The 27,959-nt window shown below is 42.4% G+C and overlaps 1 protein-coding gene across 1 annotated transcript in view; it reads right to left on the reverse strand.

The window, feature by feature from the left end:
* The window catches only part of CFTR (CF transmembrane conductance regulator), a 167,891-nt gene that overhangs the window by 120,272 nt on the left and 19,660 nt on the right, over positions 1-27,959 (reverse strand). The window contains exons 4-5 of the mRNA XM_090042222.1: positions 6,101-6,316; positions 2,036-2,125 (exon numbers count right to left, since the gene is read on the reverse strand). Coding sequence (XP_089898348.1) covers positions 2,036-2,125; positions 6,101-6,316 — 306 coding nt within the window. The remainder of the gene's footprint in view (positions 1-2,035; positions 2,126-6,100; positions 6,317-27,959) is intronic.

Genomic DNA, 27,959 nt, shown 5'->3' on the forward strand with positions numbered 1-27,959 from the left:
AAAAGCATAGCCTTGGCTAGGCAAAGCTTATAGATGCATGCATAAAGCCACACTAAAATGGCTACAACGCTTTTGGTTTGGAATCTAACATACACATAGCAGGGATGGCATGTCTCAGCAGAGTGCTACCTTGCACTGTATAGACATACCCTGTGGTTTCTGGAAGTAGGACCTGAGAGGTAAAAGCAGAAAACAGTGCAGTTAAAGACAAGGTAGTTGGCTCTAGACCCTAATAACTGTTTACCTTATAAGACTGAGGGGAGAGAGGGTAACCCTGTCTGAATAGCATTCTTCTGAGAGAGCAGATCCTAAAAAACCCATTTTATTAAATGATTAAAGGGAGTGTGCCCAGTAGTACCTGGGCACATTTACACAAGACATTTACTGTGGAGCTGCCTAACTAGCTCCACAGTAAAGTCTCAACATCTACACATAGGCAGCAGGAAACTAACTCTGCCGCAAGTTAGTACTTGTAAATACAAGTAATATCCCACAGTGGACTTCCTTAGTGTGCACCAATGCATATGTAAACACTGACAGGACTGCCTGGGGCATGAGGATGCTTCAGTGCAGGGGCTGCATGCTGGCTAGCCCCACACTGGAGCACTCTCCTGCTCCAGCCAGCCTCTCCACAGCATGTTGAGCCTGTTCAGAGTAGCCCCAGGCTCAGCTGGCTGACCCCCCGGCCCACTGCCCGCTGGGCCTGCTCTGACCCAGATCAATGGACTATGGTCCTGGTCATATGGTCAAACGTGGTGCCCAGGAGCAATAATATCTGGTGTGATATGCACCATGATAATAGCATGTGTAGATGCACCTCCTGATTAGTTAAAGGTTTTTACTTGCTCTTACCACACTAGTAGCTTGATAACCTTCCATAGTATCAGGCCACATAAAATCTTCCGTTGTTACCCACACCTCAGCTTCAGCCCAGCTGCAGGAATCTGCATTTGGCTTCTTAGATACCTGTCTCCAACCACTTCTCCAGTCTCATTCAGGTCATGTCTATTGCTTCTTTTACAGCAACATCATCCACACAGTTAGACCACTGGACATAATGAATTGAAACTCATGGAGTTTACAGTCCAAAAGTACATAAACATTGGTTTGAACCTGACTCTTTACTGAGAGAGAACTTCTGTAGAAGTCTATAGAACCTTTGCCTGGTTCTTAATTCAAGATCCACCCAATGTACATTACCTCTGGGAGCAGGTGGTGTAAGCAGCATAAAACTGAGTATTAGCAAGTTTAACAGCAATAGGAGCCTGGTGAAGGGAAGCCAAGAACAAATGAGTTTAGGCCACTAAGAAGCTAACTAAGAAACAGCTGGAAGTCTCCTGACTGACACTTACACAACCCTATAAATTAAAAATATTTCTACTAGTAGACTTAACTTTCCAGATTTTTACTGGAACCCAGATGTCTTTAGTATAGGAGGGGGGATGACATTGTGTATCTGAATCAGTCTCTCTCTAAATATATGCTAGCCCATAATTAAAGGAGAAAGTTTGCTCTTTATTTATAAGCACATTCCACTGGAGTTGACCAATTTCTTGCCTTGTTTGACTTTGGCCATGACAATTCTAGAACTGGTCAGTAGTGAATCCAGGAACCTGGCAAGGGGACGATGCACCCTCCAATTTTGGCTGTGCTGTGCAAACACAATGAGTTCTGAGTTCACCAACTGATAGGAATGAGGTCTGGCCAGGGTTTCTGCTTTCATCATGCTCCAGAGCCCAGGAGTGCATGATGCTGATGTCACCCTGGCCCTTCTTCACCTCCCTATTGCATTCTGTAGAGGGGAAAGGAGGGGATGATCAACAGCAGCAGCACTCACCAATGGGCTCTAGAGCCACGTAAAAGAAGGGGCTCCAGTCAGACCTCACACTTAGTGCTCATGTGCAGTACACTAAAAGCAATAGGGTGCGACCACACTGTCATCCCCCTCCGGATCTATCCCTAAACTGTATGAAATTTTACAGCCATGCACTTCAAACAGATTTCTGCTATACAAACAATAGTACTGTTGACATACCTCATCAAATTTGTTCAAGTTGTTGGAAAGAAGACTAACAAGCTGTCCAGTACTTATTTTATCTAGGACTCTGCTTGACAGTTTTAAGGTCTGTAAAATAAAATAATACGAGGATGGTCTGGTAAAATATTCATTTAAAGCAGCATAAGTAGGAATGACTACCATAGGAAAAAAAACTATCACATATGACAAGAACAATATAAACAAGTTTTCATTTATTGTTTTAATCCTATAAAAAGCCCTCATAAAATTCATGCCACTTCAGTTTAAAAGTAATTACAGTCCTCTGCACATATTGACTTTTTATGTGAAACTTTCACCTTATATTGCATATTCACAAAATGCAATGTTTAACTACACGTGCATGCTGTGTCACACTACAGTTGCATACATCCCCTACCATGGCAACCTTCCTAAAAATTTTAATAGAGATTATAAAATTAGCAAAAAGACTAAAAGGAAAGTCTAGACCATTAATTATGCGGAAATGTAGTTCTTCTATAAAGAAGTTCTATTTTGTCTTAAAAGAGAATTAAGGCATTTTGTGCTGTATGAAAATCACATTCTATCTTCTCCGCATCATCAGCATGTAAGCTGCTGACAGAAATGAAAAAAACACTTTACTAGAAGAAGCAGCACTTTAATTCAACCGGAGTCCACAGCATCTGCATAGATTGAGTGCTTCAGAGAGGCTTTTAGTGCTTTTATCTAATCATAGAATCATAGAAGCATAGAAGTCGGGTCAGAAGGGACCTTGTAGATCTTCAAATCCGACTCCCCGCCTGGGCAGGAGAAAAACTGCGCTCAAATGACTCCAGCCAGGTAGGCATCAAGCCCCTTCTTCAAGACCCCCAGGGTAGGAGCCAGCACCACTTCCCTTGCAAGTTGGTTCCAGATCCTAGCCGCCCTGACTGTGAAGTAGTTCTTATGGATGTCTAATCTAAACCTACTCTCCAACAACTTGTGGCCGTTATTCCTTGTTATGCCAGGGGGCGCTAGGGGAAACAAGGTCTCTCCCAAATCCTTCTGGTCCCCCCTAGTGAGTTTATAGATGGTCACCAGGTCCCCCCTCAGCCTTTGCTTGTGAAGGCTGAACAGGTTCAGGTCCCGCAGTCTCTCACTGTAGGGTCTGCTCTGTTGTCCCCAGATCATGCGGGTGGCCCTCCTCTGGACCCTCTCAATGTTGTCCACATCCCTCCTGTGTGCTCTGGGGCACACAGAACTGGACACAGTACTCCAGCTGTGGCCTGACCAGTGTCATGTAGAAGGGGAGGATCACCTCCTTGGCCATACCTGAGATGCACCTGTGGATGCACAGCAAGGTCCGGTTAGCCCTGCTAACCGTGACCTCGCGTTGTGGGCCCATGTTCATCTTGGAGTCAATAATAACTCCAAGATCCCTTTCTGCCTCCGTGCTCTTAAGAAAGGAGTTTCCCATCTTATAAGTGTGATGCTGGTTACTACTGCCCAAGTGCAGTACCCTGCACTTGTCAGTATTGAAACACATCCTGTTTTTGTGAGGTCACCCCTGTAACCTATCCAGGTCTTGCTGCAGTCTTTCCCTCCCTACTAACGTGCTCACCTCACCCCAAATTTTCGTATCATCAGCAAATTTAAACAGGTTGCTTTTCACCCTGTCCTCCAAATCGCTGATAAAGAAATTGAACAGCATGGGCCCAAGGACCGAGCCCTGGGGGACTCCACTGCCCGCTTCTCCCCAGGTCAAATATGACCCATCCACCACCATCTTCTGAGTACAGCCCTTCAGCCAATCTGCAATCCATCTGACTATGTAGGCATCAATGCCACAGTTGCCTATTTTTTTTAATGAGGATTGGGTGGGAGACAGTGTCAAAGACCTTGCTGAAGTCCAGGAAGACTACGTCCACAGCGACACCTGCATCCAATACTTTTGTGACCTGATTATAAAAGGCAATCAGGTTGGTCTGACAGGACCTGCCCCTAATGAAACTGTGCTGGTTGCCCTTGAGCATCATCCCTAAAGCTGGCCCACCACAGATGTGCTCCTTGATGATCTTCTCAAAGAGTTTCCCTTTGATAGAGGTAAGGATAGAGGAGGGCTGGGTCCTCCCTCCTCCCTTTTTTAAATAGCCAATTCAAAAGCACCAAAAAAGCTCCACTGAAGCATCTGATCTATACTGTACTGACACTGTGCAAGCCAGGTCAAACTAATGCAATTCCTCTTCTGGGCATGCACTGGGCTCAATACAGGGGTGCACCAAGTTTAAAGCAAAGTGTCATATGGGGGCATTTTTTGGTTTTTGGGTTTTTTTATGTCTGTAACCAGCCATATTGTATTTACATGAATAGAAAACAACCCTAATTACAAGATGATCCCCACCGAGGATCCATAAGCTAATTAGCCCCCGTCATGACAACCCCAGTTGTGTTCTTGTCACAACTCCTGGGATGATCCAAAAATGTATATGCAGATGAGATTCAGGGCAACCTGGTCCAGCTTCATGTCATGGAGGCAGGGACATACTTATCATATGCACCAGGCTGAGATGGAGGGTGGGGAGAAGCGACAGAGGGATTCTGGGTGAACTGTATGCTACGGCTCACCATGACTTGAAAAAGAGTCAGTACTAAGGGAGAGCCGCACTTAATGGGTACTACCTTATGACTTATTTAGATGGGTTATACTTACCTCGGTCTGTTGCAGGTTCGGATTAAGTGTCCCTTGCAAGAGAAACCTTTCAACCACAAAGGTGGTCTTCTTAGCTGCATCAGGGAAAACTGCTCTCTTGGCACAGGGATAGTACCCCTCAAGGTATTGTATAGTAAATCTCCAGCTTAGTGGCTGAAGTAGGAAGGTCCTGGCTTTACGCCTACTTTATGAAAATGAGAGACTTCTCCCTGGCTTGCTCCTAGGGCCTTACAGCTGAGGGCAAGCAAAACTTGGGGGTATCTGAACCTGAAGTCTCCAGGCTTGAGCCTGCAGGTAAGATGCCTGCCAAAAGTTTTGGAAACATCTGAAGCCCTCGATGGGGGTGGAGGATGTTTACTGCTAGGGGGGCCACTTATGGTTCTAGACTGACTGTTGAATTTGGAATTTGTTTTAATTTGGCTTGGAATACAAAAAATTAAAAAATAAAATTAAAAAAAAGTTCCTATTACCATGTTTGCCCAATTTAGGCCTTGTGTTTTATAGGCACGGTCAGCGTTGACTACATTTAATCAATTTCACAGTTGGCTTCTATTATTGACTATGTGCTGCTTTTGGTAGCAGTTTAGAGATAGACAATGTATTTAATGAGCTTTAATATATGTGATTATAAAACAAGGATCTTTTTTCTCCCATACCAATTGCAGGGGGTAGGGGAGGACCCATCTTGTATATAAGTAAATATAGTCATCTCTGAGCAAAAATATGTTAACGAGACTCAGAATTATACGTTAACATTTGATATCTTAAATGTTCATATTGTGCATCTCATTGCTTTTTGGACCTCTGTGGCTTAAAATTCATAAAATTATAGAGAGTTAAAATATATACAAGTAACACGAGGGACTTAGACTGGAATTGTGTAACTAATCTGTTATTTACCAAAATGAAAAAAGATGTTACCAATCATCCCATAACTAATCTTACTTAGATAAATATGGTGATAATTTGAGTCATTTCCCACTTCGGTGAAGCAAAAGTCAGAGAATCTGACAGTTAACTGTATCCTGGCAAGGTTTTTTTTTTTTTACTACTTACCTATCTACATTTCTCCCTCTCAAGCCCTCCATGATTGCTTAATACACATTCTGTTCCATTAGCAATGTAATTTACGTTCACAATATTGGCTCAAAGACTGCTTGTTTTCAGCCCGTATAATATGAACAAATCATGAATGTGACTTACCGTAGTTATTTTTGGTAAAATCACACTCCTTCAGGTTACGGAACTCAGAAACAGGTGGCCCTTCTGTTAGCCACGTCAGCACCTTGCGTGCTGTTGCCTACTGAAATCAGCATGGTCTCCACTATACTAGCCCAGTGGGACTCTAGGCATTGGAAGAACCTTTAACATTTAAAGGAAAGTGAAAAATTTACCTTTTTATAAATTAAGCTAAACATGGCAATTCTCATTTGCATCCCTATATGATGAAGACCAAATATGGCAGGATGTAGAAGCAGGGTTCTCATTATAAAAAGAAGGCACAAGCCTAGGCCGAGGTAGTAGGCTATGGATCGCTCATGAGTGTTTTCAATATCATAGGAAGCTATTATTCTTCCCAGTAAAAGAGGTTGCACTGATTTGGTGACTTCCTGCAAGTGAACACAACAGAAAATAATACTGGTTAACTTCTTCCCCACAATGAACAACTTTTTACATTTGTTATTACGTAAACTAGACTTCTCCCTTCTACTATACCACAAGTATAGAGGCTTTTTCTTGTTACCATGCAAATCACAAAGAAATATAATCATCATGCCTTGATTCACCATTGCATTACTCCAGTTTTATGATGATGTAACTCTACCACAGTGAAGCCAGTCCACAGGGATATTTTTTTATATATAAAAACACATGCTGCTCCTGAGAAAGACCTATAAAGACCTAAATAACCAGGGCCCTACATATCTAAAGGATCACCTCATTTCTTATATCCTATCTCAGTTCCAAAGATCAGAGAAGAGCAACCTCCTGCAAGTTCCATCAGTGAACCAAGTTTTGTTCACCAAAAATAGGTGGGAGGTTATTCTTTTTAATCACTCCTTGCCTTTTGGAGGCTCCTTGCACAAGCCTGGATCTCTTCCAGAAATGGTATGACTTTTTTATTTGGGCAGATATTTAGCAGGGAAAGTTCTGGGGTGTTATTTGGGGCACTGTTTAGGGAGTTGTTCTATTACTTATTTTAATATTTTATCATTTTTTATAATTTATCTGTTTTTTATTGTAAGCATCCCTGAAACTTGCTTGGGGAATGATGACATAAACATTGGTAAAATAAATCCATACATAAAATTCCTGATTCAATACTTCAATTAGTAATGTGTTTCTAGATTTATTTTTCAAGCTCATCCTGGAAAGGCTTTTCTTCTCAAAATGTCTTACTCAGAAACAGACAACTGAACAGATAAAATAACCAACTGATCCATTCAGCCCTTCCTGTGTGCACCAAGAAAATTCAGCACCCTAGGGCTGAACTGTTTCTCAGTAGAACCCTTATTTTAGCAGGTTGAACAACTGAGTTGCTTCAAGTAATATGGATACGGTCCTTGTAGCAGACTACATGCTTCCATGTAGCCCAGTGTAACAAGCTGCATATACCAACCAGGCTCTGGCACACTGCTTGTGCCAGAGGCTACAGCCCAGCTTCCGGTAGTCAAAAAGGGACTGCAGACTGCCAAGGAGGATTAGGCCAGCTGATACAGTTAATAGGAAGGCCAAAGGACAGACAAACAGACAGACACACAGAGAGGAGTTGCCAGGCTAGTGGTTGCAACATCAAGCCAGGGTACTTTCTCTGTGTCTGGGAAAAGGCCCAGAGACTGTGAGGCTGGAAGCAGCAGCATCACACCAGAGAACTCACCCCAGAGGGAGAGAAAGAAACCTGTGGTGCTGAGAGAGCTGCAGAGAGCTGGAGTCAATTTCTCAGGGTCTGGGAGAAAGTCTAGGTATATCACATCTACTGCTTTTTCCACACCCAGAGAGCCAGTTATCTCATCATAGAAAGTAATCAGGTTGGTCAGGCATGACTTGCCCTTGGTGAATCCATGCTGATTGTTCCTGATCCCATTCTTCTCCTCCAAGTGCTTAGAAATGGAGGTCCTGCTCCATGATGTTTCTGGGAACTGAGGTGAGGCTGATTAGTTTGTAGTTTTCGAGATCCTCCTTCTTCTCTTTCTTAAAGATGGGCACTAAATTTGCCCTTTTCTAATGGTCTGGGACCTCCCCCAAGTCCCACAGTTTTCAAAGATAATGGCCAGTGACTCTGCAATCACATCAGCCAACTCACTCAGCACCCCTGGATGTATTGCATCCAGCCCCATGGACTTGTACATGTCCAGCTTTTCTAAGTAGTCCCTAACCTATTCTTTCACCATTGTTGGCTGCTCACCTCCTCCCCAAACTGTGCTGCCAGGTGCAGTAGTCTAGGGGCTGACCTTGCTTGCCAGTGAAGATTGAGGTGAAAAAGGCATTGAGTTCTTCAGCCTTTTCCTCATCATCTGTCACTGTGTTGCCTCCCCCATTCAGTAAAGTACCCACACTTTCCCTGACTTTCCTCTTGTTCCTAACACATTTGTAGAAACCCTTCTTGTTACTCTTCACATCCTTTGCTAGCTACTACTCCAATTGCACTTTGGACTTCCTGATTTCATCCCTGCAAGCCCAAGCAATATTCTTAGACTCTTCCCTAGTCCTCTGCCCAATCTTCCACTTCTTGTTAGTTTCTTTTTTGTGTTTAAGCTCACTGAAGAGTTCTCTGATAAGTTAAGCTGGTCACCTGCCATATTTGCTATTCATCATACACATTGGGATGGTTTGTTCCTGTGCCCTCAGTAAGGTTTCTTTAAAATACAACCAGCTCTTCTGGACTCCTTTCCATCTCAGACTGGCCTCCCTGAGGGAACTGAAGTCTGTTTTTTTTAAAGTCCAGGGTTCATACTCTGCTGCTCTCCTTTCTTCCTTTTGCCAGGATCCTGAATTCTATCATCTCATGATCAATACAGCTCATACTGCTATCCACTTCTACATCCGCCACCAATAAATTCTTCCCTGTTTGTGAGCAGCAGATCAATAAGTGCACAGACCCTAGTTGGTCCCTCCAACACTTGCATCAGGAAGTTGTTTCCAATGCTCTTTAAAACCTTATCTCAGGTTCTTGATCACATTTGCAATCCCCTACCCCTTTTCTCTTTGTTCACTGCAGTCATTAAATCCCACCAGTGCTTCCACTGAATAATCTCAAAAATAGGTCTGTTTCTTCTCATTCCCACTGCCCAGGCCCTGATCACTTTCTCACAGTGACCACTGCAACTTCCTCATTGCCATAAGATCTGCCTTCTACTTCTCTCACCACCAGTCCATCCTAAACAGATGAACAATCATCTCTCCACTTTGGCTTAAATATTTATTTTAATTTATGTGTGAATCACTATGAGATATGAGTGAGTTCTGTTTTTCATTTGTGTTCAAAATTCATGTGTATATGTCCTCTTCCCCACTTCTGGTCATGTCTCTGTTTACTTCCCAAAAGGTGTGTGTTGGAAAATAAACCCACAACAGGCAATTGCCAGCTTCTCTTGTGTACAGTTGTGTGATATACTGTAATTCCTTACCTGGCGAGGCTTCCAAGTTCTTGCATGCCAGAAGAATCACCAGACAGCAACAGAGATAAATGAACTACTTTTGCAGAGCTATAATTCTGGGTTTTGAGTCATTATTGAGTCAGGACTTTCCCCTTTGACTTTCTTTTCCTCCTGTCACCCTGTAAATTATTTTTGGTCAGCAATACAAAAGCAATATAAAATGCTTCTGCATTCTGTGCTGAAATCTCTTATGAATAGACCTGTTGGTTGAGTCATTATTCATCCTGTTTCCACATAAGGAATTAAAGTTTATATCCTGAATAGAACACCAGATTTATGTATTACCTTTCCTGGATTAACGCTAATTCTGGGTCAACACAAACAGTATAAACTAGGGGCCTATCCTCACAAAGACAATAGTGTTATTAGTAGGAAGAGGGAGGAATGTTTATTAAAATAACACACACACACAACCTAAGGCAGCTGTGCTTAGACCATATGCATCAACAAACATCAAGTCAAAGCTTTGTGAGTCTCACAAATATGCAAAAAGTCACTTTTCAAGGACATGGACAAGCACTTTCATTCTCTCAGAGATACCAAAGATAAGTTGTATGCCTCTGTTTAAAGTAGTAGGCACACTACCATTATAATCTGTTCCATGTGTGAAACAAAGGAAATGCTGTACTCTGCTGCTATGTATGTTGTGAAAATAGAGACATTAAATATATTTCCAGTTAATTGGAATAAGATGATTTGTAGTGTAGCAAAACCCCGTTTTTCTTTTTCTTTTAATTTATTTTAAAATGCATTCCCCCCCCTTCCTCAACCATTTCTGACTTTTTCTCTCCCTCTCTATTCCCTATAGATAAGTATAAGTGAGCTCAGACTTAGGATAAGCTTTAAACATTTTTATTTTGGTAGCAAGTTTTTGGTTTTGGATATCCACTGTTTTATATTGTATTATTATTAGGTTTGTATTAATTCTTACTGTTGTATATTGTATTATTATTATCATTTTCATATCATTTTTTATTGTTTCATATGGATATTGTATGGTTTAGGCCTGTGTTTGTAAGTGAACAAAGTCAGGTCAAGTTTCCATTTTATATGTCAAGTCTCCATCTTGTGTCCTCTGCCTGGGCATCCCCTGTGTCACAACTGTATGAGTCACGTATCCCTCCCATGTAAATTGGTTCCCCGATGAATGAGTGTAATTGAGAATTATTGAAATACGTGGGAATGATTGAAAATTGGAAATGACTGAAATAGCAGGCCTCTACTGAATGGCCTGTAACGACTGGGCCATCACCTCGCATTGATTCATCCAGAAACCACAGACCTCACCCAGGAACAGAGACAAGTACCCACCATTTTTAAGACAAAAGGCACTGCAGAACCAGCAGCTCTCACCATTACAGACACCCAAAACTGTACATCCCTGCACGAAGCACACATGCTCACTACACCAGGGGCTGACCCTTGCCTGGACATGCCTCCTGTCACTAGGGTCACACACGTGGATGCCCCTATAAAAAGGGGCAGTGAAGACAAGACCCAGTGGGATGCTCTCTCCATCTGGACCAACACCATGACATACCACCTATCTACCCAGAGGCCCTGCCGGCGATCCCACTCTGAGCAACATCTACTGGACAAGGACTGCTTTCCAGCCTGGATAGGTAGATATTACCTGCACACCTCCTCCTACAATTTGGATTCTCTCTCTCTTTCTTTCTCTCTCTCTCCTCCTGGACTTCAGTGGACTTCAGCCCCTGCACCAAGCCTCACTAACCCATGCTATCATTTTGTGTGGGTGGGTGGGCAGGTGCAAGGGAACTAATAAGACATTGCGTCACCATCTCCCCTGTTCAATAAAACCATTGTCATTTGCAACCCCAAGTTGGGTCATGTTTTACTGAATCCCAGTCCCTTCCCTATCTTAAATTCTAGCCTCATTCTCTCTCTCAGCTCCAGTCCCCACCCCTCTCCACAAGTTTCCTGATCTCCTCCCAATTCCTACTGCCTTTTCCCTGTGACTTTCTGCTGCCTTTCTCTGCTTTCCTACTGCCCTGCCACCTTTCAGTCTCTCCTGCCACTTTTCCTGAGATTTTCTGCTGTCCATCTCTCTGTTTTCAGGCTTCCTCCGCACCTTCTGTAATTGTCCCCAGCTTCCCAGCGACTCATGGCTGTCCTGCAGTTTTCTCCAGCAGCTGGAGCCTTCTCCAGCTCCCACTGCCGCTCCCTGCAACTTCTCTAGCTGCCCAGAGCCATCCTCTGGCTCCCCACACCCAGAGGCCCTCTTTAACAACCACACTTTCCCTTAGTCCCATTTTCCCTCTCCCCACCTGCCTTTTCAGTTCCCCCATAGCTCTGGCTCCAGTCCCAGCCTCTGTGCCAGCATCTTTTCTGTTCTGCAGGCTTTGGGCTTGTCTTTTAATCAATTAAGATCAATTAACCTAAAGTTACCCCCGAGCCTCAGTTCTTCAGCCCAGGCCCCTGTAGTCTACCAGTTCTAATCCCAGTCCTGGTAACTTTAACTCCCTACACTTCTACTTTCTTAACTTAACCTTTCCCCAGGTATCCCAAGCACATACATACATACACATCACAACACTCAACTTAGGAACTCACCTTTGTGTATGTATAGGTGGGTGGTATATGTGTAAATTAGTGAATGCACATATATACATATATAGATATCATTGTGTGTGTGGTATATAAATTAGTAATCCACATATGTGTATTGAATGTGCAGGTGTTGGTAACTGGTAACTGATTCTGTCTAAATTTGGTGTGTGTAGTATGTGTGGGCTTAAACTGGTAATAGGTGTGCATGAACCTAGACTAGTTATTTTGAACGTGTGTATATCTGAGTTGCTAGTGTGTGTGTGTGGCATTGTGTGCATGATATACAAATTAGTGATCTGTGTCTAACTTTTGGGGTGTATGGTGTATGTGCCTGAATTGGTGATAGGTATGCATGTGCCTAGGCTGGTTGGAATATGTATGTGCCTGAGCTGATAGTATGTGTGTGCATGCACCTAACCGATTTGTGTGTTTGTATATGTGCAATTGTACATCATGCCCTCCTGTCTAACAGCGCAATATTGAGATCCTGAGTGTTGGCCCGACCCCTCAGGGCAACAGTAGAATTATAGGAAAAATAACTGACAAATATGCCACATTGGTTGGTGTGTCATTCAGGAAAAATCATGTTTAGCTATAGAGAGCTATTAATTCATGTTAATGAAAGATGGATAGCTATTAGAAACACAAAATAAGGTACATTTAGATTTTTTTCAACTTTTCCTTCTGTATTTCTAACAAATTAGCTGTTAATACAATCTGATATACTTTCAAATACATTTAAATGTCTTACCTAGGCTAGTGAGGGACAGATGCATGTATGTGGATGTTTCAACAGCTTTTTTAAAAGAATCATAGAAATGAAGGACCAGAAGGGACCTGTAAGATCATCAAGTCTGGTCCCCTGCCATAGGCAGGAAGTTACTGGGCTCAAACAAGCTCAACAAGGTGCTTATCCAGCCTCATTCTGAACACCGCCAAGGATGGCAACTGCACCACCTCTGCTGGGAGTGTGTTCCACATTCTATTAACCCTTATGGAAAAGAAATGTTTTCTTACGTCAAGCCTAAATTTTCCTCCAAATACCTTGTGCCCGTTGGTCCTTGTCCTCCCTTGAGGTGCCTTCCTGAAGAGTTGCTTCCCTAGATCTCATTCCTAACGGACTTGTAGGCAGCTATCAAGTCACCTCTCACTCTTCTCTTACTCAGACTGAATCTCTCCTCATAGGGCAGGCCCCTAATCATACGGGTAGCCCTTCTTTGTATCCTCTCGAGCTTATCCACATCCTTCTTGAAGTGGACACAGTACTCCAGAACTAGACACAGTACTCCAGCTGTGGCCTCACCAATGCCAAATGAAGAGGGAGAAGCACCTCCCTGGATCTATTAGCAACACATCGGGTGATGCACATCACAGTTCTATTTGCCCTGCTGGCAACTTCATTACACTGTTGGCTCATGTTCATCTTCTGGTCGATTGTGAACCCCAGGTCCTGTTCAGATGCTGTGCCAGCCAGTGGGCCATTACCCATCGTGTAGTTATGGTGAAGGTTCTTCCTCCCCAGATGAAGAACCCTGCACTTCTCCCTGTTAAACCTCATCTGATTCCATTCCACCCATAAAACCAATCTGTCAAGGTCATCCTAAATCCTTACCCTATCCTCTGATGTGCCCACATTTCCCCACAGCTTAGTATCATTCTCAAACTTAATCATTGAGCTTTCTACCCCCTCATCCAAGTCATTAATAAATATGTTAAAGAGCACAGGTCCAAGCCAGATCTCTGGGGGACACCACTGGACGCAGCCCTCCAGGATGAGACCATCCCATCAATTAGGACCCCATCCCAGAGAGTTGTAAGTCAGCTGTCCATCCACCTCACTGTAGACTGATCCAGTCCAGTACCCTCCCATTTGGCTGAGACAATCTTGTTGGAAACAGAATCAAAGGCTTTAGTGTAGTCTAAGTAAATGACATAAACCTCATGTCCCTCATTCAGATGAGTAGTTAGCTGGTCATAGAAGGACACCAGGTTTTTCAGGCATGATCAACCCTCAACAAAGCCATGCTGGTTGCTTCTTAATACCCCACCAGTTACCAGTTTGTAATTGATGGCCTCCTTAACAATTTTTTCAAAATATCACCTGCTTATTCATGCTGAATCTTGAAAATACTTATAGGCAGCCCCCACACTTGTGGCATATTCCTAACAAGTAGCTCAATAGTGACATACCCTGTACACATTTATGACCAGCTCAAACTTCAAAACACATGAAATTCAAGGATTCTCATTGTTCTCCCTCAGTTTAAAGTACTATGCTAAAATGGCAGCAATAACAGATAGACAGGTTTTGCTGTATTTATTTATCTCACAACAAAATGCAGAGTAATTAAAAATGGCCAATGAAGCCCTTTAAGGGCAAGGAGGGGATAGTAAAAAATTTCTGCAGTTATGTTATATTAACTTAGGCTGACCAGACACTAATCAATATACAATTCTCTGAGGTTGCTTCTAAAAGATTATTGCATACTGGTATTAAAACTGTCTTTGATAACAGGGTAGTCAATTATTTCCAGAAAGTGTGATTGTCCCTTTATCTTTAAATTGAAAAAAAAGGACTGAAAGATGCAATATGGGAGTTGAGAAACTATTGTTTAAACTTCACTGATTTGGGAGAGTTTTACGATTCTATATTATTATTATTATTTTCCAGCAATGTATGGACTAAATCCCAAAATCTTCACTTGAACTGTCCCATAAGGACAGTTTTATGACTAAAGAGCTTGATTTGGCCCTATTTCAACACTTTAACTGGCAACTCTAATTTTTAGCAAGCACTTTTAAAGGCTTTCCTTGAATTTTGTCTTAATGGTTTTATTTGACACTTAGTTTAGGACCAAATTTAGAAAGCAACTAATTTTTTTTTATATCAGCCATTTAATACTACAATTGCTCAATTATTTGTTGTCAATTTTTTTTTTAATTCTGCATGAGAAAGTTACTATTTTTTAAACCAACTTGACTTATGCTACATTCTACTGCTATAGAATTTAATCTGACAATAAATAGTACAAAACAGAGAATATAAAAATATCTTAGGGAACCATATATCTTAGGAAACTGTTTTAAGATCAGATTGGAAATCAGAGGCTGAGTGCATGCCATATTTCTTGCTCTGTCTGTTTATTTGTGCGTTCTGTAAGCTCTTTGGCTAGGGACATACATTCAAAAAGCCTAAGCCTGAATTGATTAATTTGTTGCAGTTTAGTCTAACCTGGCTAGGCTGAACTGGTTTGTAACCATACAGACATCCCCTCTGGACTGAAGAAATGCAGGCAGTGACATTAAGGAAGGTAATGAACAGTGACAGCTTATATTTTCCTCATATACATTCACTAGAAAGCTACAAAACTGAATAAAAAAGGATCTTCCAAAAAAAAGGCACAGATGTATGACAAGATCTTGTACTGTAGTAAACATTTTAAACACGGATATAGCTTTGTTGTCTTTATAAAAAAAATCACTGAAAAAAACGAGATGGTGACGCAATGTCCTATTAGTTCCCTTGCACCCGCCCGCCCACCCACACAAAATGATAGCATGGGTTAGTGAGGCTTGGTGCAGGGGCTGAAGTCCACTGAAGTCCAGGAGGAGAGAGAGAGAAAGAAAGAGAGAGAGAATCCAAATTGTAGGAGGAGGTGTGCAGGTAATATCTACCTATCCAGGCTGGAAAGCAGTCCTTGTCCAGTAGATGTTGCTCAGAGTGGGATCGCCGGCAGGGCCTCTGGGTAGATAGGTGGTATGTCATGGTGTTGGTCCAGATGGAGAGAGCATCCCACTGGGTCTTGTCTTCACTGCCCCTTTTTATAGGGGCATCCACGTGTGTGACCCTAGTGACAGGAGGCATGTCCAGGCAAGGGTCAGCCCCTGGTGTAGTGAGCATGTGTGCTTCGTGCAGGGATGTACAGTTTTGGGTGTCTGTAATGGTGAGAGCTGCTGGTTCTGCAGTGCCTTTTGTCTTAAAAATGGTGGGTACTTGTCTCTGTTCCTGGGTGAGGTCTGTGGTTTCTGGATGAATCAATGCGAGGTGATGGCCCAGTCGTTACAGGCCATTCAGTAGAGGCCTGCTATTTCAGTCATTTCCAATTTTCAATCATTCCCACGTATTTCAATAATTCTCAATTACACTCATTCATCGGGGAACCAATTTACATGGGAGGGATACGTGACTCATACAGTTGTGACACAGGGGATGCCCAGGCAGAGGACACAAGATGGAGACTTGACATATAAAATGGAAACTTGACCTGACTTTGTTCACTTACAAACACAGGCCTAAACCATACAATATCCATATGAAACAATAAAAAATGATATGAAAATGATAATAATAATACAATATACAACAGTAAGAATTAATACAAACCTAATAATAATACAATATAAAACAGTGGATATCCAAAACCAAAAACTTGCTACCAAAATAAAAATGTTTAAAGCTTATCCTAAGTCTGAGCTCACTTATACTTATCTATAGGGAATAGAGAGGGAGAGAAAAAGTCAGAAATGGTTGAGGAAGGGGGGGGAATGCATTTTAAAATAAATTAAAAGAAAAAGAAAAACGGGGTTTTGCTACACTACAAATCATCTTATTCCAATTAACTGGAAATATATTTAATGTCTCTATTTTCACAACATACATAGCAGCAGAGTACAGCATTTCCTTTGTTTCACACATGGAACAGATTATAATGGTAGTGTGCCTACTACTTTAAACAGAGGCATACAACTTATCTTTGGTATCTCTGAGAGAATGAAAGTGCTTGTCCATGTCCTTGAAAAGTGACTTTTTGCATATTTGTGAGACTCACAAAGCTTTGACTTGATGTTTGTTGATGCATATGGTCTAAGCACAGCTGCCTTAGGTTGTGTGTGTGTGTTATTTTAATAAACATTCCTCCCTCTTCCTACTAATAACACTATTGTCTTTGTGAGGACAGGCCCCTAGTTTATACTGTTTGTGTTGACCCAGAATTAGCATTAATCCAGGAAAGGTAATACATAAATCTGGTGTTCTATTCAGGATATAAACTTTAATTCCTTATGTGGAAACAGGATGAATAATGACTCAACCAACAGATCTATTCATAAGAGATTTCAGCACAGGGAGGCCAGTCTGAGATGGAAATGGACTGAAGAAATGCAGGCAGTGGCTCAGACTAGTAGCTGGGGGGTGCTAGAGCAGCCCTCTTTTCCCTTCCATACTGCTGAACTGAGGGCCAGGCCCCAGCAGGACACTCTGATTAGGGAGGGGTCTCCCACTTCACTCCTTGTTGCTCCTGACCAGAGAGGGAGCCAGCAGGGAGTTACATAGAAGGGAGTTGCATAGCATTTAACACCGCATCAAGAAAACAAAAGCCTCTCTCATTAGTTCAAGCTCTTCTTAAACAACTTTTTCCAAGGAAGGAACAGAGAGACATTACCAGCTGACCTGTTGATTAACTTCAAAAGGTCCTAAACAGACACTTTCCTGTCTGTCTTCCACAGACACCTCTCAGCATTAGCTAGCATACCACATGGTGGCTATGGTCCATGCTGTGGGAGAGCGGAGGGGGCAGTCTCTGCTTGAGAAGTGGGTGGGGGGTAGAGCAAGGGGAAGCCAGGCAAATGCTGCTGTCTGCAGTCTCTGCCAGAGCCCCAGCTAGGGAGCAGAGGGGTAGGGCCAGCCTGTTCTCTGGAGCAGAGAGCCTTGCCCAGGGCTGCAAAGCATCTGGGATGCTGGAGGACTCTGCTTTAAGTTAAAGCAGGAAGGGGTCTGGGACAGACATTGCATAAACCGGTTTGACCCAAATCAGTTAAGTCTGATACTACATTCAACTGGATTTATCTCAAACCTGTTTCAGCTATTTTCAAACTATTTTATGTGCACTGAACGTCTGTTCCGTCACAAGTTTAAAGCAGTTTCTGATCACTTAAACCAGTTTATGTGTAATGTCTGTCCCTAGCCTTTGAGATGGGAAGCCTGGCACACTACCGGAAATACAAGAAAGATAAGTAATAACAGGGAAACTGACAAAGACAAAGGTATCATCAGAAGTGGAGCAACTGTGCATATGAACATCTAGGTCCATAATAAAAAGCTATTCAAGACATCTGAAGAACTATAAATGCAGCTCAGGAAAATAGGATTTCTTAGGATGAAATCTTTTATTAGACCAACTATGAAATAGCCAATGGCAATATTGTATCAAGGAGAAAAAGAGGGAGAAGGAGCCAATAGCAGACAGGTTATAGTCTATATGGGAAAATGTGGAAGAACAAAATTCACACTGAAAATAGTTCAAGCAATTGTCTTGTTCTAACATAAGAGAAGTCCAATTTTGACAAAGTACTTCGCTGCTCATAAGGGAAAAGTGAAAATGAAGTGGTAGCTTAGAGTGTCACCCTGACATTAAGGAAGGTAATGAACATTGACAGCTTATATTTTCCTCATATACATTCACTAGAGAGCTACAAAACTGAACAAAAAAGGATCTTCCAAAAAAAGGGCACAGATGTATGACAAGATCTTGTACTGTAGTAAACATTTTAAACACGGATATAGCTTTGTTGTCTTTATAAAAAAAAAATCACTGAAAAAAATGAGATACATGGAAGAAGAAAATAGTTTTTAAGGTTGTTTGCAATTAACACACTGCAGCAAATGTTCAAGAGGAACTTTATGTAAAGATTAGTGCAAAGTTTCCTAAAGTAATAGTTTTTAAAGTTTGAGGGTCCATCATGATCATCTAAGTGGACATCATGCATAACACAGGCAACAAAATTCTGCCATCCAGTTTCTGCATCAAACCAATAAATGCTGGCTAGACTTTAGCACAACCTTTTTAGGAAGACATTCATTCTTGATTCAAAGCTTTAAATATAGGGAGGGAAACAGATCCCAAAAAGGAGAAATTTTCAGAAAACTACACCATGTCAACTAGTCTCCATAGCTACCACAATGAACCCATCAGAATCCTTGGACACGTCTGTCCCAGAATGTGGTATATCTCATCCAGTGCACCAAATGCCTTCTATGTGGATGAATCTAAAGTAAAACTATGCACCAGAATGAATGATCCAGAAAAAAGATAAAGAACAGAGATACATGACCATACATATGAGAATGATTTTTTTTTCTCCCAGGCCCATTTTTAATATATTTTGTAAATTTCCCTTGAACATGAGGACAATTAGGTCAGAAAGTGAGTGGTTGTTCTATAAAAAAGCAATGCTGGACTCTAAGAATCAAGGACTAAACCCAAACATTGATTTCATGGTTCCTTATAATCTACCCTGATTCCTGCTAATCTCTCTTCATGCCACAATTGTTAACAATGCTCTCCCCTTTTAATGGTCTTAATCCTCCAGTAATCAAGCTCTCCTTTCTCTGGCAACTTTCTTGTCCGTTGGCTATCCTGGCAATGTCCCTCTCTTCCAATTTCACAATGCTGCAGACAGTTTGTAGCTCTACTTTGTCTACTTTTTCCTCAGACCTGAAAAGGGATGCAATGAATTTGAAAGCTTCTCTATCCCAAACATATTGTTGAGTTAAGAAAAGATACCACCCACAACAATCGTTGCCTCTTACAAACTTCTTGGACCATCACAGCTACATTATTACTCCAACATGATCATATATACTACTAGGTATGTTTTTCTAATACTTAATTAACTTTTGGGTTAAGAAAAAAATAATCCTGATTTATACTTCTTCTCTATAAGCTGATACTAGCATTTGAGATCATTGGGACATGAACTGCTAAGCATCCCAAGTTGCCATGAAGGGATGTGAAACAAGACTTGAACCCAATCAAGAACTTTTCTATTTGCAACTCTCTCACCACTGTCTGAATTTATCCTGCTTCAACTTCTAACCATTGCCTCCTTATGTGCCTTTGTCTTTTAGATTAGGAGCATTCTAGTACATTAATCTTTATATGCCAGTTTGATTCAGGGGACAACTTTGGGGTGAAAAAAAAGATTCCCATTTTGGAGAGCTCCACCTCAAGGAACAAGAACATTGTGTAAAAGAACCTTTTGGACCCATGTGTTGAATATTGTTCCTGTATTCATAATTAAATCTAGAGCTGGTTCTGGGTAGAGGTGCTGTCTTAATAGTCAGTGTGTTAAAATAATACTTGTCTTGCATAATCCTCTTACATTCATAAGTATTATTATAATTTCTGCTGATTTTTTTCTACATGCCAGTAGGTTTGCTTTGTCAGTTAGTTGCTGTTAGTCAACTTATTTTATAGCTTGCCATCATAGTCTTGCCTGCTGCTTGTATTTTACTTATTCTGCCTATTTTATAGGTTGATGCATGTGCTTCCTGGCATAAGTAACACATTCATTGTTATTTATTTATTCATTGACCATGGCATATTGCATTCAGTCTTCAACTCCAAATCAGAGAACACTTAGGCTAAAAAAAATTTTGCTTGCTTTCCCAAGGCTGTGCTCTCTTAGCCAGAAGGTACTATATCGGAATTATTCTCCCTTCTTCTGGATTAAGATCACTTCTTAACCTTCTCTTTTTCTAAGCTAATAGCTCAGTAGCTTAGTCAGTCCTTCACTGAAAGGCAGATTATCCAGAACTGCTGAGAACAACTAAGCATTTTTATACATAATAGAATAGCTCCACTGGGAGAAACTAAGAGCATCTCACCCCAAAAGAGCTAGTAGAAAGATCTGGGATGTGGAAAACTCAAGTCCCTGTTCTACCAAATTGAAAGCTGGAATTTCTTCGACATCCTAAACGAGTTCTAATCTGGATTTCAGGTGGCGGGGAAAAGGAGGAAGTTGTTCTCTCTCTCTCTCTCTCATTTTAACCAGAAATTCTCCTGTGGGCCAGAGAAATATTTCCTGACAAAAGTTTTTATACAACTGATATTTGCCCATAAAAATGCTCAGGTTCCACCAATCAGCTTTTTCCAGCAACTAGTGCTGAAAGATTCCTCACTAGCTCTTGCCATAATCTCACATGAATTTTATAACTCTATTGGTATAAATGAACACTACTCACTGCCTTTCACTGACCACAGGCATTTTCTTGTTCAATTCTTTATGCAGAATAAAGGACAGAACCTCAGACTGAGGTCTGAAATTCCTCTTGCCTTTGGTAGTTTGAGAGAGATTTTTACAGAATTGTTGCTACATTATAGCAAACCCCAAGCTAAAAAGTTACAGAAGCCTCACTGAGCTGTCAGTTTTCCTGCATTTCCTTTCCCATCATTGCTGGTTATATTTTGTATTAACAGAGCTGCTTTCTTTCTTCTTTCTTTCTTAATCAGTCCTCAGAGTTAATCCTCCTGCTATTCAGATACCTCAATCCAGTGCTTGTGATACAAAAAACGTTGCCCTATTTATGAATTATCACATCACAAAAAGTGGGTTTTGTAAGGTTAAGTGGGTTTCATATGAGCTTACAGAGACCTCGCCTTCACCCCCTAACTCTTCTTCATTCCCTAAACATGGATACTCCCTTTCTTTTGTACAGTCCCAAGCTATTCTTATCTTTGCTACTTTAAGATCCTCCCTTCAGAGAATGGATTATTGGATTTAAGGGAATAAATCATCCAGGAAACTGACAAAAGTCTACCTAACCCCAGTCCATAAGACTACTTCTTCTTCAGGGTCATAGTTGAGACTGAGAGAGAGTTTAAGCTAAGGATGACTTATATTAAACTGTGGACATGTTTTGTATATGAAGGGACTTTTTTCTGGAAGTGAGGACTCTAATAGCATGTAGGTACTATCACATTTATGTTCTAGGATATGAAAGCTGATGCTAGAGTGGAGTTTAATCTTTCCTGAAACAGTGTTTTCCTTGATTTTTGCTGATCCTACACTAGGGTAGACAATTATTTGGGTGAGAGGACCCCTTAGGGAGTTTTAGTGAGTTGTTGTAGGCTAAGTCAGTACCCCCCTTCCCCGCAACAGCCCACCAAAACTCCCTAACTGGCCCCCATACACAGACAGGATGAAGCTGTAGGCAGGTGGGGAGCAGCACCTGGGAGATGGGCTGGGATCTGCCAGACAATGTGTATGGTTGGGCAGATCAGATGGGGCCGCAAGCAAATGAGAAGCCCCATCTGGGAGTGGGACAGGAGGCAGGGCCAGCGATCAGGATTGGGTTCTCAGGGTGGAGACAGAGTGGGGCCAGGGCCGGGGCACAGCTGTGATCTGCTGCCTGCACATCCCAGAGTTGCTGTCAGTTTTGCAGGTAGGGGCATGCAGGGAGTGGATCATGGCTCTGCCCCAGGCTCCAGCCCCATGCTGCCCTGCGATCCTGGGGTCTCTATGGAGAATAGATGGGACCCGTATGGGTAGGGTGCATGGCCAGGCAGATGAGATGGGGCTCTGGGTGGGCATTGAGTGACATTCAGGAGTGAAAGAGGCGGGCAGGGTCATGGATTGGGATTGCAGGGCCATGACATATCACAGATCTGCCCCAGACCCAGTCTCACACTGTACCCTACAAACCCAATCCTGATCCCCAGCCCTGCTCACCCGTCTCACTCCTGGATGTGTCTCCCTACCTGCCTGCAGCCCCATCTGATCTACCTGGCCATGCACTCTGCCTGCACAGATCCCAGCTCCCACCCACTCCATTTGGCACTCCCAGCTGTGCATTTGGGATGGATGGTCCAGGCTGCCCAGGCAGCAGAGCTGTGTCCAGCAGCCAGAAACAGCCACCACCCTGGCTGCCAGGAAATGGAATCCAGTAGCTATTCTGCACCAACCCCATTGCATGCTCAAGGGCTGTGGGACAGCATGTATGCACCATGGCCCAGGTTTCCCCCTGCACCTGGCAGGGCCAAGGGACTCACTGCAGGAGGGACAAAATGCCCTGGTGGGCTGGATTCAGTCTGTGGACTGTATTTTGCCTACCTCTGTTCTACACCCAGGAAATCCATTTGAACAACCTTTTCCTCCAAATGAGGAATTAATTCTGTGTGAGCAAGCATGCACACACACACACACTGCTTTGAATCACAATCACTGCAAAGTGGAGGCCAATACATATTATAGAACATTATCACCATGTGTTCTTTCAGTAGATGGACAGCCAAAGTCTACACTAGGTAAATATTCCAAATAAAACAGTCAAATCAACACCGTATAGAACTAAATGAAGGAATACGGCCTGAAACTGACCTAGATAGGTATGTATCCATCAAATGCATATGTACTTCTGTGTACTGAACTATACTGACATTAAACATCACTTATTTTTAAATAATTACATTAAACTATTCTGTCTCTAAGCTGCTTTCATTTTTCTTTTTCTTTTCCATTTCATCAGAGCAACTTTTCTTCTACTGTTCGCATTGCTCCTTTTATTCAATTTCCTTTATGTTTTTGAGTGCATTTGCCTCAGACTAATCACTCTTATGTTCCCTTTCCACTCACTTATCTATTCTGCCTTTTTTCTTCTTCATCTTCACCATCATTTATTTCCATTATGCTAGGGCTTACTGCATCCACCCAGAACCTGGACCCCAGAGTTTTTGGCACTGTCCAAAGAAGAGAAGCCCTGTCCAAGAGAATTTATGGTGAACTGTAGTCATTATCTTCATCCATCTATCTACATCAACACAAAAGTAGTTGTACAGAGTAGTAGTTTTGAAATGATGGGAGCCCAAGAAGGGTGGCTGTGCCTTAAGGAAGCTATCCTTCGAGCACAAAGCGAGACGATCCCCGTGCGAGGTAAAAGAGGGAAAGGGGCCAGGAGGCTTCCCTGGCTGACCAGAGAAATCCAGGGCAGACTAAGGGCCAAAAGGGGAGCACATAAAAAGTGGAAACAGGGAGAGATCACCAAAGAGGAATATACCTCTTCTGCTCGTGCTTGTAGGGAGGCAGTTAGACAGGCCAAAGCTACCATGGAGCTGAGGATGGCAACCCAAGTAAAAGACAATAAGAAATTGTTTTTTAGATATATAGGGAGTAAAAGGAAGGCCCAGGGAGGAATAGGACCCCTGCTAAATGGGCAGAAACAATTGGTGACGGACAGAGGGGACAAGGCTGAACTCCTCAACGAGTTCTTTGCCTCAGTGTTGCTAAGCGAGAGGCATGACAAGTCTCTCACTGGGAGTGTAGGGAGGCAGCAGCAAGGCACCAGACTTCCATGCGTGGACCCTGAGGTGGTGCAGGGTCACTTGGAGGAACTGGATGCCTTTAAGTCGGCAGGCCCGGATGAGCTCCATCCGAGGGTACTGAAGGCACTGGCCGACATCATTGCAGAGCCACTGGCGGGAATATTTGAACGCTCGTGGCGCACGGGTCAAGTCCCGGAGGACTGGAAAAGGGCCAATGTGGTTCCCATTTTCAAGAAGGGGAGGAAGGAGGACCCGGGTAACTATAGGCCAGTCAGTCTCACCTCCATCCTTGGCAAAATCTTTGAGAAAATCATCAAGGCTCACATTTGTGAGAGCCCGGCAGGACAAATTATGCTGAGGGGAAACCAGCACGGGTTCGTGGCAGGTAGATCGTGCCTGACCAATCTAGTCTCTTTTTATGACCAGGTCACAAAACGCCTCGACGCAGGAGGAGGGGTGGATGTCGTATACTTGGACTTCAGGAAGGCCTTTGATACGGTATCCCACCCCATACTGGTGAACAAGTTAAGGGGCTGTGACTTGGATTACTGCACAGTCCAGTGGGTGGAGAATTGGCTGGAGGGTCGCACCCAGAGAGTTGTGGTGGATGGGTCGGTTTCGACCTGGAAGAGTGTGGGCAGTGGGGTCCCGCAGGGCTCGGTGCTTGGACCGATACTCTTTAATGTCTTCATCAGCGACTTGGACGAGGGGGTGAAATGTACTCTGTCCAAGTTTGCAGATGACACTAAGCTATGGGGCGAAGTGGACACGCCGGAGGGCAGGGAACAGCTGCAAGCAGACCTGGACAGGTTAGACAAGTGGGCAGAAAACAACAGAATGCAGTTCAACAAGGAGAAATGCAAAGTGCTGCATCTAGGGAGGAAAAATGTCCAGCACACCTACAGCCTAGGAAATGACCTGCTGGGTGGCACGGAAGTGGAAAGGGATCTTGGAGTCCTAGTGGACTCCAAGATGAACATGAGTTGGCAGTGTGACGAAACCATCAGAAAAGCCAATGGCACTTTATCGTGCATCAGCAGATGCATGACAAATAGGTCCAAGGAGGTGATACTTCCCCTCTATCGGGCGCTGGTCAGACCGCAGCTGGAGTACTGCGTGCAATTCTGGGCGCCGCACTTCAAGAAGGATGCGGATAACCTGGAGAGGGTCCAGAGAAGGGCCACTCGTATGGTTAAGGGCCTGCAGGCCAAGCCCTACGAGGAGAGATTAGAGAAACTGGACCTTTTCAGCCTCCGCAAGAGAAGGTTGAGAGGCGACCTGGTGGCTGCCTATAAGTTCGTCAGGGGGGCACAGAAGGGAATTGGTGAATATTTATTCACCAAGGCGCCCCCGGGGGTTACAAGAAATAATGGCCACAAGCTAGAGGAGAGCAGATTTAGATTGGATATTAGGAGGAACTTCTTCACAGTTCGAGTGGCCAAGGTCTGAAACGGGCTCCCAAGGGAGGTGGTGCTCTCCCCTACCCTGGGGGTATTCAAGAGAAGGTTGGATGTGTATCTAGCTGGGGTAATGTAGGCCCAGCACTCTTTCCTGCTTATGCAGGGGGTCAGACTCGATAATCTATTGAGGTCCCTTCCGACCCTAGCATCTATGAATCTATGAATCTATGAAAAGAGAATTAGCTGAATCTTTAGCCCCTGATCCAGCTTGTTTGCCCTCCTACAGCATTGTGAATCATTCCAAAAGCCACACTAACAAGGTAGCCAAAGTGAAAAAACACTCTGCGGGTGGGCAGGTTGAATAGGCAACTCTAAACTACCTGTCTACCTTCACCCTCCATAAGACAAAACAAAATATGACCATTTAATTATTCTGTTCTTAACTTGAAAACATCATACAAACATTATTATTCAGCACCAATGCTTTTATTTAAAAAACAAAATCTACCGTGACAGAATTTTTTGAAACACTTTAAAAATACTAAACTACATATGGATGATGAGATATTTGGAGTCACTCACAATAAATTAAATGGATTCTCAAGTTTTTTACATTTTTTATAATGTACATCTAATTACACTTTTAATCTAAGTGTTGTCCTCAACTTATAATAATTACCCATGTAATGAGTTCTGCAAATGGTGGCAAAAAAACAAGGGGTTATTGAAAGTACATGTAAAAAAAACAGTAGGATTAACTGATAGAGCTATATACTGAATATTTTCATTTTCTGCAAACTAGATAAATTGTCAATATTAAAAATTAAAGTAATACACAGCTTCCCTTTTCTTATTGACTTCCTGATTCCATTGTTTGGCTAATGATATCCCGAGGTACAGCTATATCAAACAGCTATATCAAATAGCACTGGGTTATCGCAGGCAAATTTACATGGTAGTAAAAATGTATTCAAACCTTCAGGACTTAGCTGTAGAGTCAATCAAAATTTGGCTTCAAAACTTTTAAAGAAGTATTAGTTAAGAAGGAGAAAAGGTCTATATATCAAGTAATGTTTGATTACAGGTTTATCTTATCAAAAGCTATTAATCAAGCTATTAATCAGTGATGGTTAGACTCAGGCACTTAGTTGGCAAAACGGACCTCAATTTCAAATGCTACCCAATGTCTTAAATGTTGCCTATACTAGTTGCTTTTAATGCTTTTAATGCTTTAACGTTTAATGTTTACCTATAGTATTAGCTTATCACTTTAAGTTGTCCCTATACCGAGTTATTAAAGTAGAGCCAAATGCGATTTTCAATAGCACTAATATACTCTAAAGCAGGGGTGGGCAAAATGTGGCCTGCAGGCCAAATACGGCCCACCAGGCCATTCTATCTGACCTGCGGGGCCCCTAAAAATTTTAGAAAATTAATATTTATCTGCCCCTGGCTGCCTGTCATGCGGTCCTCAATGGCTTGCCAAAACTCAGGAAGCAGCCCTCCTCCTGAAATAATTGCCCACCCCTGCTCTAAAGTAACTCCAGTGCATCAGGTTCTAGACTTTGTTCCAAGTACTTGCAAGAAAGCCCAGCTGCCAGAGGATTCTTCTTGTGTATAGGAATCTTTGGGCAGTTCAAATGGCAGCTGGCAGCTCCAATGCTGCTTCTCCCTTCCAGCCACTGGCATGGTGGGGATTCTCATGCAAACAGGGGCATGATTAAAGTAAGCTCTCCTCATACCCTGATGCCAGAATGCCTCATTGGGTCTTGGGCAGCTGAGCCAAAATTAAGAGCCCAGCTCTATTTTAGGCTGGGACCAAATTGCCTTCGTGACCAGACATGAAACACATTTTTCTCTAACTCATGGCCCTTCATCAAATACAGTTCAGCTGGACCAGAGGCTCTGGAACATCCAATCTAATAGTGTTAGTCTACTTTTACTAGTATATCAAGATACCGGAGATCAGAATCTGGACAACTGAAAGTGAGTTACAAATGAATACTTTTGATCACTTTGTGCCACTCATTAAGCTACCATTTTTTCAACATGCATAATAATACAGCATTTTGTTAACTGTTTACTGTGTCCCTCAACTTCTTAAATTATGAAAATTAGGAAATAGCCATGAATATATAAACATGCATACTGACCGACTACAATTTTTTAATGTTAAATTTGAATATCTCATCTCCCCAACATGCAGCTACTGACAGTGAACTGTTTCCATGGATCATAACCCCAGTGGTAGGATTTTTAAAATCTGTGGCATTTGCAAATGAGCATAATCATAACATGCTGGGAAGCAGCTTGAAACAAGCCTTCTATTATAAGGTCAGCTTTTCACACTTTACCAAATCCAACCCAAAGTGATTGTAATTTCATAACCTTTATCTTAATGTCAGAGTAAAAAAATTCTTTGAATGTCAATAAAATGAAAGATATGAAAATGTATGGGGGGAAGCGAGAGGGAAACAAAATAGTAATTCTTCCATCTTTCTGAATATTTTGTCTTTGTTTTGTCAT

Source organism: Crocodylus siamensis, chromosome 4 (assembly GCF_052110815.1).
Source record: "Crocodylus siamensis isolate JL-2025a chromosome 4, ASM5211081v1, whole genome shotgun sequence".
In the NCBI taxonomy this organism is placed as follows: domain Eukaryota; kingdom Metazoa; phylum Chordata; order Crocodylia; family Crocodylidae; genus Crocodylus; species Crocodylus siamensis.